Source organism: Haliotis rufescens, unplaced genomic scaffold (genome assembly GCF_023055435.1).
Source record: "Haliotis rufescens isolate VD_foot unplaced genomic scaffold, xgHalRufe1.0.p SCAF_11, whole genome shotgun sequence".
Classification (NCBI taxonomy): Eukaryota; Metazoa; Mollusca; class Gastropoda; order Lepetellida; family Haliotidae; genus Haliotis; species Haliotis rufescens.
The window spans coordinates 14,537,317-14,557,648 of NW_025963791.1; the positions used below are offsets into that span (position 1 = coordinate 14,537,317).

Consider the following 20,332-nt stretch of genomic DNA (forward strand, 5'->3'; position numbering starts at 1 on the left):
AACTCACTCACTGTAGGAATGTAGTTTCTGATATTTTGTACCATTTTTGTCTTGACTTGCAGATTTGCCTCCACGTGCAGCTACAGAACCCCGGACGACACCAAAGACCACGGAGGCCATGACACTGCCCAGAGTAGCAGCATCTCCGTCTGTGGCTTTCCCAGTCCAACTGACACGTAGTGATATAACTGGACAACTTTTCCAAGCGGAGTTAACCCAACTCACTCACTCACTCACTCACTCACTCATTCACTCACTCACTCACTCACTCACTCACTCACTCATTCACTCATTCACTCACTCACTCACTCATTCACTCACTCACTCACTATGGTGATCTAAAGTGCTGTAGTCTACTTTAAGTGTCTATAGCCCTGTAGTGGTATAGGATTCCGCGATGAGAAACACTATCATCGTTAATGACACCTGATGGCAAAGAAATTTGTCTGACGCCACACGCGCACTGGTTGACATGGAGTCGAGTCGACCAAGAGGAGTGTTTATGAGAGAAACTGCTTGTTTTTCGCCAATTCTGTATCTGTCAGCAGCAGTTTCCGACATACCGTCGCTAGTCCTACATGTGGTCGGGTTCTTATTGCGTCTATGGTCTCAGGAAACCTGAAACATCTCCCATGGCACACGTAGGGCAGGTTTTATACATCAAACGATATTGTGCATTTAAACATACAAGAACATATTTCGCCGCTTCTCCAAAGTGAATCACAACACAAGAGTTTCAGCGGCTATGAACAGGTGTTGAGAAACTATCCATCAATTCTCGACAATAAGTAGAATTATATTTCTTAAAACCTCAGACACAACTGTCTTGTGCCATCAGTGTCTATCTCTCCAGGTCTCTTGGGCTCCCGTTCGCCCGATACTGTTGACTTGGGTCATGTTTAATATCTCTATTACTGAAGTTATGCGTCCTACTACTGCTAGGCAGATACGTGGGTAACAGACCGTAACTCCAACAAGAACTGCGGACATGTGCCGTGTAATTGATTAGAGGCTGATCTTGGAGTGAGTGAGTGAGTTGGGTTTAACGCCGCTTTTAACAGTATTACAGTTATATCGCGGCGTGTCAGCTTAATGTGGGAGGAAAGCCCGGAGTGATGCAGGTCTCAGACGTTTACCACTTCGGTGAAACCCACGAGCACGGGGGTACGGTGCTGACAAACCTAGAAACATAATCGGGGCGAACCGGGATTCGAACCCACAATCATAGGTTTCTGGCGTGCCCAAGGGACGCAACTCTGCACAGCGAATTGCGGCGCCTTAGTCGACTGGGCCACCCGTGCCCCCGGCTGATCTTGGAAGAATACGGCGTTTCGAACGTGTTTATAAGTGAGTGAGTTTTATTTTAATTTTGTCGAGGCGTGTCGGCTGTAGTAGGAACGTCCAAAGTGATGTAGATTAGACGTTCACCACGTTAAAGGAGCACAGGTATGGTGTTGACCAATCTAGAAACATAATCAGGGCCCGGCGAATTTGGGATTCGAAGATCATAGGTTTGGGACACGCCTAAATGACAGAACTCTGTCCAGCGAATTTCGGCGCCTTAGACGACTGGGCCACCCGTGCCATGTGGTTTTGGTATATTTAAGAAATAAATGACGAGTAGGAGTTGTTTATCGTACAATAAAACACGGCAGGGAGAATAAAACATGAGGGGCGCAGCCTCGAGTGGTTTATTCTCTCTACCGAATTTTATTTTGTACGATAAAGAACCACGAGTCGTTTACTTCTTATATGAGATATCAACATTATGTACAGCCTCTTTATGGATGATGATTAATTGTAGACTATAAGCTTTAAAAATATTTACCCGGTTTTTTTTATAATGCTGACTCCCTCCTCCATTTTATGAACAGGTGGGTATTTCCCACATCTTCTCACAATCCTCACGTCAATAGGGTTCGTAAGTCTCGCGAAGCGCAACTTCCGGTACCAGCATTTCCGGTGACATGCCTCGACTCATGAACTAGTTCTGCTTTCGAAATGCGCGACCGCCTAAGCTAACTCTGTAGACGGGACCAAGTATACTACCGAGCTTGGTTGTCACCTCTGTTGACACTCGTAAAATTTATTTATTTCGGAATAATATGATCGGTTATTTGTCATTCCTGCAAGGTTTATTGGTTCCTGACTGACAACTGACAACCATAGGACCCTTCGTAAAGGTATGTGTCCTTTTTTTTACCTTAAAAATAATTTTAACAACCAGCGCGGTACTATCGTTCAGACGTGTATTTATAGTCTCAGTGGACAGTGTTTTATGATTACGGGGGATGTGTTACATGTTTCTGTTATTATTTATGAAGATGTAACTACTAATAAGTAGGCCACATTACCCAACTTACCATGGTATGCTGGTATCTGACTGCATGATCAGTGTCACTGAAGCCGTGCCTTTGACAGTATGAATAGGCATTAAATTATTAGGCAAGATTTGGAGTATGTAATTTGGAAAATCTATGCAATGAAGATGTTTTTAAACGTGAAATTAATTTTAGTATTCTATTTATTTATTTTTTTAGTAATATTAGTACTTAATAAACCAGTCATATGTTTAAAACTCAAAAGTAAATATGCATTACATTTGGTTATATTCACTCTGCCACACACCTTTAATAAAGTAAACGATTTTCCATTATGAAATTTGTTAGTTTTGAGTAGAAAGTGTTTTTTAAAATATTTTATATTATGAAGGAGGGTTTTTATGCACTGAAGAAAGCATGTACATAAATTGTTGTGTAATTATCAAATTAACAAAATTAAGTCAGAAAATGCAGGACAAATACATTGAATTATGGAGGCGATCACCAATGACATGTCCTACATTAACTCTCATGGTGCCACGGGACCATCTATGGTCCCTCACTTTTCACACCCGCATATTGCCAAGGGACCGTATATGGTCCCGAGAAATTGCCCTTTTTAAACTGTGAATTTAGATATCAAACACTGAGTGCGCAAAGTCAAAACTATAACCATCATCACCCTAATCATCTTAGCTTTAACATCGTGTAACTCATACTTTATACAATGCTACGGTTTGCGAAATATGGCGAGATTAGTAAAGTGGCTACCGCTCTTCTTCTCACCAAGCGAATGACGGCGAATTTTGATTATGCACCAATGTCACATACACGTAAATATTTTCAGACAAAATCCTTGTTCATAAGAAAAATTATGACCTGAGTGGTCAGAAAGACATTTTTCCCAACTGTATACTTATTCACGTAAATACAATTCTGTTCACTCCTCTACGAACAAGTTTATTTACACGTTTTGTATATTTTTAGCGACTATCGGTAATGGCGGAATGGTCAGTACACATGAGAAAACGACAGTGTATATTTCCATTACATTTATGACGTTCATTGAATGAAAGTATAACCATCATCACCCTAATCATCTCAGCATTACTATCGTGTAACTCATATTTTATGCAGTGCTATGGATTGCGAAATATGGCGAGATTAGTAAAGTGGTTACCGCGCCTCTCGACCTTTTTCTGCCATGTTGCACTTCATGCGAATGACGGCGATTTTTTAATTATGCACCCATGTCACATACACGCAACTATTATAATATCAGACAGCCAATTTGAAAAAGGAAAGATTTACTGTTCCCCACTGTACAGTTATTGGCGTTAGACTACCAACGTTTAGTCAGCAACGGAAGTTTTTTGTTCAAATATTGCACATGTTTATCAACTGTTTGTCATGGCGATTTAGCTCCGCGCTTAGAGACGAAAAGACAGTACAGATTGTCTTTCTGTTTATGATGTTGATTTACAGAAAATATTCAAATCAAAGATATGGAAAGATAGCTATGATCGTTAATATTAAGATGGTATAGTGTATATTTATGGGCAGGAAGTTCATGATTAAAACCTAAACATTGAATGGCCAAGCCCGAAGTGATCGACAGGGCACGTTCGCATCATATCTGTGCTGCGATTTCTTGTCTACCGGTTTGCCCTGCATGCTCGCCCGTTTAGACAAATAACTGCTACTTTTTTTATATGAAATGACTAAGAGTCATGTGTGATTGCTCAAACTACCTGGCCGTATGAATGACTTGCCCTAACTGTTTCACATTTTGTCGCAAAAGGAGATTTCAAAAGTGTGGCCACGATAACTAACGTGAGTCGACGCCATATTGTAAACAAATTGTGTCAAGGCCGGTTTCAAATGTGGTAGCTCGGCCCCCGTTTCTGTCGATGGTACACGCGATACAAACATAATACAACTACTGAAAACATTAACATAACTTCTACAATGATGCCAGCAATACCTTTTTGCATTTTGGTTAAGCGCCTATGGATACGATGTGCTGTAATGTTCGATTTCGATTTGTTTTTCCTTTCATTGAAACTGTGATGATGGCGCTATGATTGGTTTGCTGAAATATTATTTTCCGTGAGTCTAATGTACATGGTACATGCTGTGTAAGCATTGTGTAAGCATATATATCAGCAAATACACATTACTAATCTCCTCAGAAAATTGAATATATATTTAATTTATCATAACGCGACAGCTCGTATTTCCAACATTCTGCCATGGATATTAGATCTAATTAATATTAGATTTACAAATTATTGATGTAAACTGTACTCTCGATAAACGTATGATAATCTATTGCAAGTCTTCAACACTTATTTGATATGTTATCTGAAATGTCAGCAATGAGTAAACTTTTCTCTCTCGTTACAACCTGCAATTTTAATCGCATAGGCTAATAGACGGTACATCACGCTTGGAAAATCTATGTTGTAATGTGCTTTTAATATCTGTTCGAAGGCTTGATATTCCAAGAAAATAATGTGCATTTAGTTGAGTAAGGGAATGGAATGTTTTACAGTGAGAAAGCTGTCAAAATGGATCCAATATTAAACAACCTAGATTTAATATTTTAGCTTCATATCTATTAGAATCTCGAATGGTTTAATTTATAACATCAACAGTAAAAGTAGTGAGTGAGTGAGTGAGTGGGTTTACGCCGCTTTAAGCAATATTACAGCAATATTGTTGGCAGTTTTGATACTATTTCCACATGTTTACATTTGTGCAAGAAATCGCTTCTATTTCCTTCGATCTACTTTTTCGAATAAAGACCCAGGTTAGAATATGTCTTCAGCAACCCATGCTTGTCGTAAGAGGCGACGAACAGGATTGGGTAGTCAGGCTCGCCGATTTGGTTGATGCATGACATCATATTCCAATTCCGTAGTTCGATGCTCTTAATGTCAATCACTGGATCGATTATTGACAGTCCACCGTCAAATAGCTGGAATAATGCGGTTGGCGTTAAACAAGAAAACTGTTTCTAAATAGACCTACCCTATGCAATGTATCAACTGTATTGCCCAATACTTAAAATAAATAATATGTTTTTCCACAACAGCGTTGTCGTATTTGTGGTTAATATAATTATGCTCCTTCATGCCTTTCAGTAACATCATAATTATGCGTTTGTGAGGCATCACATATGGCGGGGAACTTTGATGCTCTGCATCAATGCTTTCTTGTTTTTGAGAGCGAAGTGTCTAGTGAGTTGTTCCCTATCCTAGCTAACACGAACATGTTATGAAAATATTCCTAAAACATTTCACGAAACGCTCCGGAAACGTTTTAAAAAATGTTTTTTTCCGGAAACATTTGGTAATAACGTTTGAAAAATGTTTGTGTAAAATATTTTTGAAATTCTTATGAAAACATTTATTCATGTGATTTTGTATGGTTCAAGAAACGTTTTAGAAACATTTTCTGTGAACATTTGATCATACCGTTTCTAAAATGTTTCTGTAAAATATTTCAGAAATGCTTTTGGAAACGTTTTATTCACGTGAATTTGTATGGTTCCGAAAACGTTAAGGGACGTTTTCTGTGAACATTTTGTTATAAAGTTTCCAAAATGTTTTGAAATTTGGATAACGTTTTATCAGTATACTAACAATAATATATCTCTACGTGTTTGGTGGAAACATATTTCAATATTCATTCAGAGACAGATAAATTCTTGTGGTAACTATGATAGTATAACAGTATCATGCGTCACATTTAATACAAAAATTGGTACCCCAGGAACACCCAAACCCACTTAACGGCCAGTGGCTGAGTGCAGATACAAATCCAATTCTTAGCATTAATTTAAACCACAAAACCATCCTGATGTATTTGGCTATTCCTCTATACACCAAACATTTCGGTGCGTATTTCCAGGAATGCTGTTGTCTCCTCTTGCCCCTGGCTGCAGCGAAAACAACAATGTTCTACAGTTTAACTTTAACTATATTCAAAAAGCATAATATTGTTAAACCAAAGATGAAATATATTAAAAAGGTCCATAACATTATTTTAATTATGGAAACTCATTTGTCCAGAAACGCTCCGTGCTGTGTCCAGTCTCGATCAAAGGTAATTGCAAAATTCAACATTGCTGTTTTCATGGGTACATACCAAGGCAGAAAAAATAAGGTTTCGAAAACTCAAAATTTAAACTATGTCGCCCATGGGCCTGCCCATACACATACAGGCTGACATGAGCACTTATTCATAAAGGCACTTAAGTACTCATAGCTCATGTCAGCCTGTATGTGTCTGTACGCAGAGGATACTGTAATATTTATTGACTTACAAAATAGTCTAAACGTCTTCGTAAAATACTGTGAAGAATGGAAACTGAAGGTGAATCTAAATAAAACAAAGATAGTAATCTTTGGTTCTGGCACCTCATAAAAAGTAAACTTGATGTGTTATACATATTTGGGAATTGCTTTCAATAAAAACAGATCACAAGCCATCAGAAGGTTAAGAGAACAATCTTTAAAAGCCTCGTTTGCTTTATTATCCAAAGCCAGAAATTTATATCTCCAAACAGAATATTTACTGATCAGCTTTTGACCACATGGTAGTGCCTTTAGCAATGTATGGTTGCGAGGTGTGGGATTCAGTGATCTCACTTGCGTGGAAGGAGTTCATAACATGTTTCTAAAGTATATACTCCATTTAAGAAAAAGTACTTCATTATACATGTTATATGGTGAGACTGGTAGAACCCCTTTAACAATTAGTATCAAGAAGCGAATGGTTGCATTCTGGTACAAAACTATATCCTGTACGAATAATAACGTAATTATCTATAACATACTTTACCAGATGTATATCACAAACAATTACCATTCTTAATGGATCAAGTGTATCAATGATATATATATTAGATTGTTGTGGTTTAAGCTTTGTATGGTTAAACCAAAGTGTTGACAACAGACAATGGTTACTGTCCACTGTAGAAAGTAGGCTTAAAGACCAGTTTATACAGGGATGGCAAAACGATCAAACTATGTCATCAAGAGGAATATTTTACACTTGTATCAAACCAGAATTCGGCCTTGGACCCTATATTAATAAAAAATATTATAAACTTGTTACCATTGACTAAGTTTAGAGCCAGCAATCACTCTCTACCTGTTGAGAAGGGAGGATGGATAGATTTACCCTGTTGGTAGGATTTGTCCACGTTGTAATACATCTGTCGGTGACGAGTTTCACTACTTGTTTTAGAGTACACATTTAGAAACTGACCGTCAGCGCTATTTTAAAAAGTACTATTATGTCAAACCTAATTATCATAAACTTCAACAACTATTTACTACCCCTAAAGTCTCAGTGTTAAGAAACCTCAGCAGATTTGTCTCCTGTATACTTAAAACATTTAGCATATATTCTCATACTTATAATCATGTGAATATCCTCTGTAAATGAAACTATTTTCTTGCATTTATGTCCATGTACCACTGTGAGTGGTTAGTTACCGAATAAACTTAAACTATGCAGAAAACAGCTTTATTGGTCTGAAGTCAGGTAGACTAAAGTAATACAGTTATGTACAGTCCACACTGGAAAGTCATTGATTGTCTTTGTTTTATTGGCTAGCGCACCATTGCAGCATTTATGAAGTGTCATTAAGAAACTGCCGTTTGTATGTTTGGTTAATTAGTATTATATTATTGGAAAAGCTTGCTAGCATCACAGTGAATGTATTGTCCATGTTGTTTCACTTAAGATGAGATACCTGCGATACACAGGGTTCAGCAGCGGACAACCATGTGATCATATCTCGGTATACGGGTTAGAACCCTGGCTGATTGGTGTATAAGCAACTCCGAAAATTACTGGCAAATTACTATTCTGTTATGTCTTGGAAAGTTATATTTTCTATCATTGTGGAAAGTAAAACTATTTTCTCCCGTAAGGGCTGCGCAACTTCAGATCATATTGTTGTCCTACGGGGACTGACAGTCAGAAAACAAAACAAAAATGTATTGTGTTTTTGTTGACTTCAAGAGTTCGCAAAGGTATTGTGAAACTGCCTCATATAAATATACTCACTACTCAACATATTCTAAGAACCAAAATAGCCACATTTAGTCAAATATGTGGCCCCTGACAAATGTTGAGTGCTACAAATAAAATTGAATTGTACCGTGAACCACTGTGAGTGGTTTTGGTGAAATAAAGAACTTGAACTTGAACAAATATCAAGTGGTGTGCAAGTCCATTTTCGTAGTTGTTTACACCAGGGCCCTTATGCATTGTGAACTTCATTTCAATGCCACATTTAATAATGCGACTATTACTAACAATTGATTGCAACGACAGATCCCGTTTGAAACAAACTTGGTATCAAACAAACCGTGACATTAACATTACGAGGCCTTGAGAAACACCGCCGGCTTAAATACAACAGTATCCCTCTGTATTTCTACACAATGTCATATGCCACAAGCTGACCTCTGGAATACGCTATAATTACACGATATGCTCTGCATTCAACACGGGTAAAAGTCTGCTGATATGAATTTGATGATTGTTCAAGTACATAATGGAATATATTTTACGCATATGCACATTGAATTTTTGACTTCGATCATTGCGTATTGTGCAGGTTGGTGTCTGGTTCAGTTGTTAGGCTATCAGGAATGTTATTGTCTAATCCCCTCAGCCACCGAGGTTCCACAAAAATGAAAATCCGACAACTGGTAGACTAGGGGCGCGTTGCAAGCCACGAATCGCTTTGAGAAAGCAAATCAATCACTGCAACAGTTCGAAGCGCATGCACACTCTTCCAAAATTGCGGCGCAACTACCGCTTGGTTGCCTTGACGTAGAAGAACGTTATAAAAGAGGCTCGATGATGACGAACTGATGAAATTTACGACTACTTTGAAGATGTGGAGCAGACTAAGGATGGTGGGGTGTTATCTACCTTTGCTCATTTCCTGGTTGATCCAGTCAGGAATGTCTTGTCCCGCTGTCAAAGTCAGCCGCCATTTTGGTTTGAGAACGAAGCGACCTCAGCCAGCGATTGTTTCGCTTGCAAGCGGCTGAAAGTTAGCGCACTGTTGTAAGGCTAATCACTGTACATCGCTTGCAAGCGATTCGCGCTTTGCAAAGCTTCCCTAGATCACGTACTTTGTGTACCCCTCTGACAAGTATAAATTGGCACAGCTCCCATGGCCGAAAGCTATGAATACACAATGCCATTTAGAAAATGGTCAAATGTAACAAATATTATATTTACACAATGCCATTTAGATACTGCTTAGATAAGCGTTTACTGCTTTTGAAAATGAACTTACCCCCTAAGAAATCAGAGATCGATGATCCAGCTGTTGCTGCATAATGTCACTTGGATGTAGGGTAAACTTGAACTAATGATGGCGGGTGCACATTATGACGTAATGGTGTGACGTCATTCCGACGTCTTTTCACGAGACGGAATCCTTTTAGGGGCATTTTGGGTTTTTAAATTAGTAGTAACTTGAAATTTCAAGATACTAATAAACTTGAAATTTCTAGATAATAAGTTGAAATTTCAAGTTGGTATGTATCTTGAAATTTCAAGTTAGTATCTTGAAATTTTCTTGATCATTATCTTTAATTTTCAACTTCTGTATCTTGAAACTTCAACTTAGTATCTTGAAATTTCAACTTATAATCTAGAAATTTCAACTTAGTATCTTGAAATTTCAACCTAGTATCCTGAAATTTCAAGGTAATAAGTTGAAATTTCAAGATGGTTATCTTGAAATTTCAACTAAGTATGTATCTTGAAATTTCAACATACCATCTTGAAATTTCAAGAAAAAAAACCAAATGTCCCTAAAACGCTTCTGTACAACAAGGCATTTTGTCAAAACAAACACATTTCAAGATACAGAAGTTTCAAAATACTTATGTATCTTGAAATTTGAATTTTACAAAAACAGTAAAAAAGCAAATGGCCCTAAAAGGCTAGCGTACATTTGAAAAACAGAGTCATGAAAAATAATTTAATGTAAGAGATTGCGTCTTTTACCATAGATCTATATTTATTCACTTCTCAATGGTCTTTGCGTCCCTTGGGCACGCCGGAAACCTATGACTGTGGGTTCGAATCCCGGTTCGCCCCGATTATGTTTTTAGGTTTGTCAGCACCATACCCGTCCTCGTGGGTTTCACCGAAGTGGTAAACGTCTGAGACCTGCATCACTTCGGGCTTTCCTCCCACATTAAGCTGACACGCCGTGATATAACTGGAATACTGTTAAAAGCGGCGTTAAACCCAACTCACTCACTCACTCACTCTCAATGGTCATCTCTCACGTCCCCGCAAAATATGCGGGACTAAATGTAATTGACTGTGACAGTATCTGTGTTCAGCATCAAACAATTCATGTGAAGGTTTGTCTTACTCATATCTGCTACATGTTCCTTAGACATTTAGTCTTCAGATTAAACTGTAACTGTTGTGAAAATGTTCTATTGCTGCATTACCAATGCACAACATTATGAAAACTGAGTGTGCTTATTGGGGAACTTGTGTTCAACTATAGGCTGTTGGGGTCGTTATCGGTACTCACATGGGGATAACATTTCATGATAATATGTTCTAACCGAAGATTTCTGCAATGTGTTGAAAACATTGTATTACCATGTTATGAAATAGTTTCGCCTATGTTACATGATGTTCTTGAATAACATTTTGAAAACATTTCAATAACATTTCATGAAATATTTTCTGGCATAACATTTCTGCAACGTGTTGAAAACATTGTATTACCATGTTATGAAATAGTTTCGCCTATGTTACATGATGTTCTTGAATAACATTTTGAAAACATTTCAATAACATTTCATGAAATATTTTCTGGCATAACATTTCTGCAACGTGTTGAAAACATTGTATTACCATGTTATGAAATAGTTTCGCCTATGTTACATGATGTTCTTGAATAACATTTTGAAAACATTTCAATAACATTTCATGAAATATTTTCTGGCATAACATTTCTGCAACGTGTTGAAAACATTGTATTACCATGTTATGAAATAGTTTCGCCTATGTTAAATGATGTTCTTGAATAACATTTTGAAAACATTTCAATAACATTTCATGAAATATTTTCTGGCAAAACATTTCTGCAACGTGTTGAAAACATTGCATTACCATGTTATGAAATAGTTTCGCCTATGTTACATGATGTTCTTGAATAACATTTTGAAAACATTTCAATAACATTTCATGAAATATTTTCTGGCATAACATTTCTGCAACGTGTTGAAAACATTGTATTACCATGTAATGAAATAGTTTCGCCCGTGTTATAGCATGTTGTTTTTGAAAAACATTTTAAAAACATTTCAATAACATTTGGAATAATTATAAAACATTTACACCTTATTCGGAAGATTTTACATATGTGTACACAATGTATTTAAAACATGATGATAACTTTCATTAAATTTGTCTGGCAAAACATTTCTGCAACGTGTTGAAAACATTGTATTACCATGTAATGAAATAGTTTCGCCCGTGTTATAGCATGTTGTTTTTGAAAAACATTTTAAAAACATTTCAATAACATTTGGAATAATTATAAAACATTTACACCTTATTCGGAAGATTTTACATATGTGTACACAATGTATTTAAAACATGATGATAACTTTCATTAAATTTGTCTGGCAAAACATTTCTGCAACGTGTTGAAAACATTGTATTAACATGTTATGAAATAGTTTCGCCTATGTTATAGCATGCTGTTCTTGAATAACATTTTGAAAACATTTCAATAACATTTTGAATAATTAAAAAAATATAAAAATATAAATCGTTAATAAAATGTTTTGACGAAAATGTTTTTGAAAAACTGCAATGAAACCTTTCGAAAATGTTTTGAAAATGTTTTGTGTTAGCTGGTATAGCTGTATAGCTGGGCAACGCGGATAAACGCAGTGGCCGAACGATCACATCCAACAGTGTGAGAGGTGTATCAGGAGAAAAGGTACAGACAATCGCCGTGAGGATTGTGAGAATATGCGGGAAATACCAAACTTTTCACCCCTGTTCAAATAATGGACTTGTCCGACATTTCCGACACACTTCGTTCTTCATTGTTCTTTGCGATTTATCACGCAACTATCTTATTTATGGATAAACGTATTTGTACATAGTCAGTGTTTTTGGTATTTATGGATATATGTATTTCTATCATGGTCAGTGTGGCTGTGTTTTAAGCTCTGATTCCATGGTTTACTTTAATATTGTTCAAGTGGTGTTAAAACCAACTCACTCATTCACTCACACCGGCTATTTGAGCACATGTAGGACTCCGGCTGCCTGTACGATCACGTTGGCACCCTGGCCTAGTTCGTCTCATGTAGCCACAGTGCTCGATACTTGTCGAAACAACTGACTATAATGGGGATCGGGTGGTTATCGTGTTATTGTGCCCGGAGGGCGTTGATCGTTTATCATGTATACCAAGATACAGACGCCATTATTTCAGGCTACCGTGATATTGCTGGAATATTGCTGGGGCGTAAAACAATATTGTTTCACCATGTCAAGTTTTCTCCGCATATATTTCTCACCCCAGGTGTCGTAGGCTAGAGGTTAAAGTCCGAGGTTCCGTACTATGAGTGAAGGCAATTCTTAGTCATCTCTTGGAATGTTGCTAAAGGAGACGGAAAACACAACTAATGTGTTATCCTATAAATGCAATATATTAACTGTATGGAATCCTAGTAGGGACATTATCGCATTGTCGCGACAATGCGATAATGTCCCTACTAGGATTCCATACAACTGTGGACATTAACTAAAGGATTACAAAATGAGGACTATATGTACTCGAGTTTCGTTGTCCAGTTGGCTTGTTGCACTGAAGCAGCCTCTTTATCATAAACAGTGAGTAAGTGAGTGTGGTTTTACCGCCTTTTTTTGTAAGGTTACAGCAATATGACAGCGACGAAATTGGCTTCACACGTTGTACTCATGTGGGAAGGCGAAACTGGACCTTCGGCGTGGCAGAGCGAACACTTTAACCACTAGGCTACCCCACCGCCCTATAAACAATGAAGCCAGGTTAATCGTCACAACACCCTTCCAACGAACCTATCCGGATTAAGAAATACCCGGAATAAAGAATTCTTGGTAAAGAAAAATACAACTTTGTATATATGTTACAGTCAAAGTGTAAAATCAGTCAATGTGTAAAATGACTGAATTTTTCACTTAGACGATTTACAAAACGCCAAAATATTTCAGTCATTTTACAAAAAAGAATTCTCGTCAGATTGACTAAAAGTTTAAAAAGGGCTTAAAAACATCACAATATATTAAATAAATGGGCGTTTTGTAAATTGCCTTTGTGAAAATATCAGTCATTTTACACATTGACTGATTTTACACATTGACTGATTTTACACGTTGACTGATTTTACACATTGACTGATTTTACACATTGACTGATTTTACCGAACTATATCGTCCGGAAAGCCAATATTCCGGAATAAGGAGGTCCAAACTTACGGGGTTGCAAAGTATCGGTTGTATTAACCTACTGCCAAAACCTGTCGGTAAACATTAATCTCGTTACATTTAAACTTAACATATGAAAAACCATTGCTCAAGATTTCATTACGTAACGGAACATACCAATTTCTATATATAAAGTTTATAGGGAACCGTGTTTTACCATGATGCATTTCGCCAATAAGACCACCCAGTACGTGCGTCTACGATTAAAGGAAACCCGTGCAGAATAAAAGTGAATATACCCCGGGAATACAAGAACACAGCATGTGTGTTTCCTTCTGCATTTTGTGATAGACAAATAAGAACGTAAACATTCCAGATGCATGTGGAGAACTCTACGTTATGTTCTGAAGGTGTTCAGGTTTGATAAAGCAAGCAGATCATTTGATTACATCGCCATGTATTTGTACAGCATAAAGTGGGAACAGGTAGGAAGTCAATTCAGTGCAACATGGAACCTCTATATAGCATCAGCATAATCATCCAACAACACCCGACTCAACCCAAACCCATCCATCCCCTCTCGACTCAACCCCACCCAATCCAACCCCTCTCGACACAACCCCACCCCATCGAACCCCTCTCGACTCAACCCCACCCCATCCATCCCCTCTCGACTCAACCCCACCCCATCCAACCCCTCTCGACACAACCCCACCCCATCCAACACAACCCGACTCAACCCCACCCCATCCAACACAACCCGACTCAACCACACCCAATCCAACCCCTCTCGACACAACCCCACCCCATCCAACCCCTCTCGACACAACCCCACCCCATCCATCCCCTCTCGACTCAACCCCACCCCATCCAACCCCTCTCGACACAACCCCACCCCATCCAACACAACCCGACTCAACCCCACCCCATCCAACACAACCCGACTCAACCACACCCAACACCAGCCGGCACAAGCCCACCGAACACCCCTCCACCTCACCCACCACCAGTCCATCCGACACAGCCAAGCGGCACCACCCTATCCAAGACCACCGCCACACAGCACACCACTCTACCTCGATACTATTTCACCTTAGCCCAACAAATCCCACTCGACCCCACCCCACCTTTCAGAGACATGACCGACACACATCCGAACGTCAGAGCGCAGTCTACCACACAACACCAGCAACGCGAACTCTTGAAACCTCTCAGCTCTACAAAAAACAGGTGTATGACATCTGAGGGTAAAGAGCAATGAAATGTTTCTCTGGTTCGAGAGGCACGGCTGGCACAGTCGTCTTAGGTGCAATTCGTTGTGCAGAGTTACGTCCCTTAGGTGGGCAAGATATCTATGATCGTAGGTTTGAATCCCAGATTCCCCCTGTATATTTATCTGGGCTTGTCTGAACCATACTCGTGTAGAACATAGTGATAAGGCTTGTTGCGAGTGCCATGTATTCCCCTTGTAGAACATAGGGGTAAGGCTTGTTGCGAGTGCCGTGTATTCCCCTTGTAGAACACAGGGATAAGGCTTGGTGCGAGTGCCACGCATTCCCTTTGTAGAACATAGGGATAAGGCTTGTTGCGAGTGCCACGTTTTCCCCTTGTAGAACACAGGGGTAAGGCTTGGTGCGAGTGCCATGTATTCCCCTTGTAGAACACAGGGATAAGGCTTGGTGCGAGTGCCGTGTATTCCCCTTGTAGAACACAGGGATAAGGCTTGGTGCGAGTGCCATGTATTCCCCTTGTAGAACACAGGGATAAGGCTTGGTGCGAGTGCCATGTATTCCCCTTGTAGAACATAGGGGTAAGGCTTGGTGCGAGTGCCGTGTATTCCTCTTGTAGAACACAGGGATAAGGCTTGGTGCGAGTGCCATGTATTCCCCTTGTAGAACATAGTGATAAGGCTTGGTGCGAGTGCCATCTATTCCCCTTGTAGAACACAGGGATAAGGCTTGGTGCGAGTGCCATGTATTCCCCTTGTAGAACATAGGGTTAAGGCTTGGTGCGAGTGCCACGTATTCCCCTTGTAGAACACAGGGATAAGGCTTGGTGCGAGTGCCGTGTATTCCCCTTGTAGAACACAGGGATAAGGCTTGGTGCGAATGCCATGTATTCCCCTTGTAGAACATAGGGTTAAGGCTTGGTGCGAGTGCCATGTATTCCCCTTGTAGAACATAGGGATAAGGCTTGGTGCGAGTGCCATGTATTCCCCTTGTAGAACATAGGGATAAGGCTTGGTGCGAGTGCCGTGTATTCCTCTTGTAGAACACAGGGATAAGGCTTGGTGCGAGTGCCGTGTATTCCCCTTGTAGAACATAGGGGTAAGGCTTGGTGCGAGTGCCATGTATTCCTCTTGTAGAACATAGGGATAAGGCTTGGTGCGAGTGCCGTGTATTCCCCTTGTAGAACACAGGGATAAGGCTTGGTGCGAGTGCCATGTATTCCCTTTGTAGAACACAGGGTTAAGGCTTGGTGCGAATGCCACGTATTCCCCTTGTAGAACACAGGGGTAAGGCTTGGTGCGAGTGCCATGTATTCCCCTTGTAGAACACAGGGATAAGGCTTGGTGCGAGTGCCACGTATTCCCCTTGTAGAACATAGGGATAAGGCTTGGTGCGAGAGCCGTGTATTCCCCTTGTAGAACACAGGGATAAGGCTTGGTGCGAGTGCCGTGTATTCCCCTTGTAGAACACAGGGATAAGGCTTGGGGCCAGTGCCGTGTATTCCCCTTGTAGAACACAGGGATAAGGCTTGGTGCGAGTGCCATGTATTCCCCTTGTAGAACACAGGGATAAGGCTTGTTGTGAGTGCCACGTATTCCCCTTGTAGAACATAGGGGTAAGGCTTGTTGTGAGTGCCACCTATTCCCCTTGTAGAACACAGGGATAAGGCTTGGTGCGAGTGCCGTGTATTCCCCTTGTAGAACACAGGGATAAGGCTTGGGGCCAGTGCCGTGTATTCCCCTTGTAGAACACAGGGATAAGGCTTGGTGCGAGTGCCATGTATTCCCCTTGTAGAACACAGGGATAAGGCTTGTTGTGAGTGCCACGTATTCCCCTTGTAGAACACAGGGATAAGGCTTGGTGCGAGTGCCATGTATTCCCCTTGTAGAACATAGTGATAAGGCTTGGTGCGAGTGCCATCTATTCCCCTTGTAGAACACAGGGATAAGGCTTGGTGCGAGTGCCATGTATTCCCCTTGTAGAACATAGGGTTAAGGCTTGGTGCGAGTGCCACGTATTCCCCTTGTAGAACACAGGGATAAGGCTTGGTGCGAGTGCCGTGTATTCCCCTTGTAGAACACAGGGATAAGGCTTGGTGCGAATGCCATGTATTCCCCTTGTAGAACATAGGGTTAAGGCTTGGTGCGAGTGCCATGTATTCCCCTTGTAGAACATAGGGATAAGGCTTGGTGCGAGTGCCATGTATTCCCCTTGTAGAACATAGGGATAAGGCTTGGTGCGAGTGCCGTGTATTCCTCTTGTAGAACACAGGGATAAGGCTTGGTGCGAGTGCCGTGTATTCCCCTTGTAGAACATAGGGGTAAGGCTTGGTGCGAGTGCCATGTATTCCTCTTGTAGAACATAGGGATAAGGCTTGGTGCGAGTGCCGTGTATTCCCCTTGTAGAACACAGGGATAAGGCTTGGTGCGAGTGCCGTGTATTCCCTTTGTAGAACACAGGGTTAAGGCTTGGTGCGAATGCCACGTATTCCCCTTGTAGAACACAGGGGTAAGGCTTGGTGCGAGTGCCATGTATTCCCCTTGTAGAACACAGGGATAAGGCTTGGTGCGAGTGCCACGTATTCCCCTTGTAGAACATAGGGATAAGGCTTGGTGCGAGAGCCGTGTATTCCCCTTGTAGAACACAGGGATAAGGCTTGGTGCGAGTGCCGTGTATTCCCCTTGTAGAACACAGGGATAAGGCTTGGGGCCAGTGCCGTGTATTCCCCTTGTAGAACACAGGGATAAGGCTTGGTGCGAGTGCCATGTATTCCCCTTGTAGAACACAGGGATAAGGCTTGTTGTGAGTGCCACGTATTCCCCTTGTAGAACATAGGGGTAAGGCTTGTTGTGAGTGCCACCTATTCCCCTTGTAGAACACAGGGATAAGGCTTGGTGCGAGTGCCGTGTATTCCCCTTGTAGAACACAGGGATAAGGCTTGGGGCCAGTGCCACGTATTCCCCTTGTAGAACACATGGATAAGGCTCCGTGCCTTCCGTGTTTATTATTGCGGTGAGTGTCGTTTAACTGTGAAATTCCCTGGCATATTAAATGTTGAGTCTCTCCTGCACCGTGTTGCACATGCCTAGATGTGTATCAGGACAATTACAACTGAATGTTAATGTCGAGTGACCTTGGCTCCCAGCCAGTAACGCAGACAGACATGAAGGTGTCTGGTGTATATCTGCTACTGTACAGACTCCTTTTCACTTATATATGAACGAGTTGAAACATTATATGTGCTTGCAATGTTTTATCCGTTTTGATTGTTTCACACGGAGGCTCGTCTGCACAAAGCAATCTAAGTGTTTGTACTTTTGCAATTCCAACAATATTGATTGAGTATTGTTTGACGCCGCTTTAGCACACAATTCCAACGATATTTACACCAGAAACACCAAGAAAGAGTTTCAGGAATCGAACCCGAATCTCCAGCGAGACGAGCGAGAGCCTTAACCAATGGTATTTCCTACCTCCCCTCCCTTATACTTTAACTCAAGTTTACAGTAATCGCTGAAACAGGACATATTTGTGAAAACAAATTGTTACCGGTGTTTTGCGTAAGTAGTTTAGTGTGAATATTTGTAGTAATTGTCTTGTGGCAATTTCAAGTGCTGTCGCAGATTTGAATTAGAGTTGGCTGCTCTTGTTGTATACACAATCTCATTAAAATCAGATCTTAGTTCTCGCTACCGCTAAACAAAGATCTGAGGACATCCCATTACGGGTAACGTCAGACCGACCTTGCGCGAACTTTGACCGACCAGTGGAATGACCAATCAGAAGGCAGTTTTCTCGTGCTTTACGGCACTTATTTCAAATTGGCGACTACGCTTCGAAACATATTTTGACAAATTCGCGATTACAATCACCTCGTAGACCTTAGCGCAAGGACTGCCGTATCAAGACTTAGGACAGTGGTAACACATAGACCGCTTTGTGAAAGTGGCCCCTGATAGATATCGAGATGGTATGTAATCAGCGTGTAGACAGCAACTTGTCTGTGGTGAGAGGAAAGTTCCTGTGTGTAATTAGCTACGCTCATGTCGTCGTCCATGATGATAGTACCAAATATATGACACAGCTGTATATTGACTATGTATTGTGATTAACAACAATGTCATACAAGGCTTGTGACGTCATCACGGGAGACTAGGCCCTCTTGTAAGCATGAAAGCAACTGACAGGCGAACATTAGGCCCAAGAAATGGATGACCCTTTTTTGTCAGCCGATGATGATAACATGCAATGTGCTCTAATTTCACAAACTTGAAGGAGTTCAAAGATCAAGTGTAATAACATTCCAATATTTGCGCATGTTAGGGTAAAAAGATCAGGTGATGTTACATATTTTAGTTGCAAACTTTATACATATGCATTTTTTAATGTTGATTAGCGATATGGTGACACATTCCACCATTGTTGAGAAATAGAGAATCTCACCCGAGTGTCTTTTGATATCAAATATATCAACACGAGTTGATAAAAGTGGAAAAATCCGAGGCTTGCCGAGGATTTTTGCCACTTTTATCAACTCGTGTTGATATATTTGATATCAAAAGACACGAGGGTGAGATTTTATTTATCATCCAACATCATTCTTTCAACTTTTTCAATTTTTAGACAGTAATTAGCAGTGTCTTCAGTGTAAAAAGTACTGCAAACAGCTTCAGTAGCAGAGCCATTAGTGATGTCATTTGATTGTGACGTCATGGTAACCAGTGATGTCACAATGGTCTGCAAAGCATTGTGATGTAATTTCATTGCAGCGATATCTACAGTGTAGATATCGCTTGATCTCATCCAAGCGATATCTCCTGTGGGAGCCAGTTTTGGATGATAATAATCAGTTTTCATGACGTTACAAATTGATAGCATTACGTCATCTGAACAATAGGTTGACGTCATCAGTGACGTTTCTCTGTAAGGTTGACATTTCATACGATTTTCTTTGTTTTCTTTCGTAGAATATTATAACTTATTTCTTAATATATAAAATAACTTCGAAGCTCGAGATCACGGATTATCTGTCCCCCGTGAATGAGTAGTTAAACTCTTACACCATCCATTCACCCGTGAAGATCCCGAGTAGAATAGGTCTTCAGCAACCCATGCTTGCTGTAAGAGGCGACTATGCTTGTCGTAAGTGGCGACTAACGGGATCGGGTGGCCAGGCTCGCTGACTTGGTTGATGCATGTCATTGATCCCAACTGCGTGGATCGATGCTCATGATATCAATCACTGGATTGTCTGGTCCAGACTCTATTATTTACAGACCGCCT

At 40.4% G+C, this 20,332-nt stretch overlaps 1 protein-coding gene across 1 annotated transcript in view; it reads left to right on the forward strand.

Moving 5' to 3' along the window:
- The window catches only part of LOC125378062 (proteoglycan 4-like), a 31,279-nt gene extending 16,214 nt beyond the window's left edge, over positions 1–15,065 (forward strand). Inside the window, exon 3 of the mRNA XM_048392874.1 lies at positions 14,346–15,065. Coding sequence (XP_048248831.1) covers positions 14,346–15,065 — 720 coding nt within the window. The remainder of the gene's footprint in view (positions 1–14,345) is intronic.
- Positions 15,066–20,332: the final 5,267 nt, after the last annotated feature.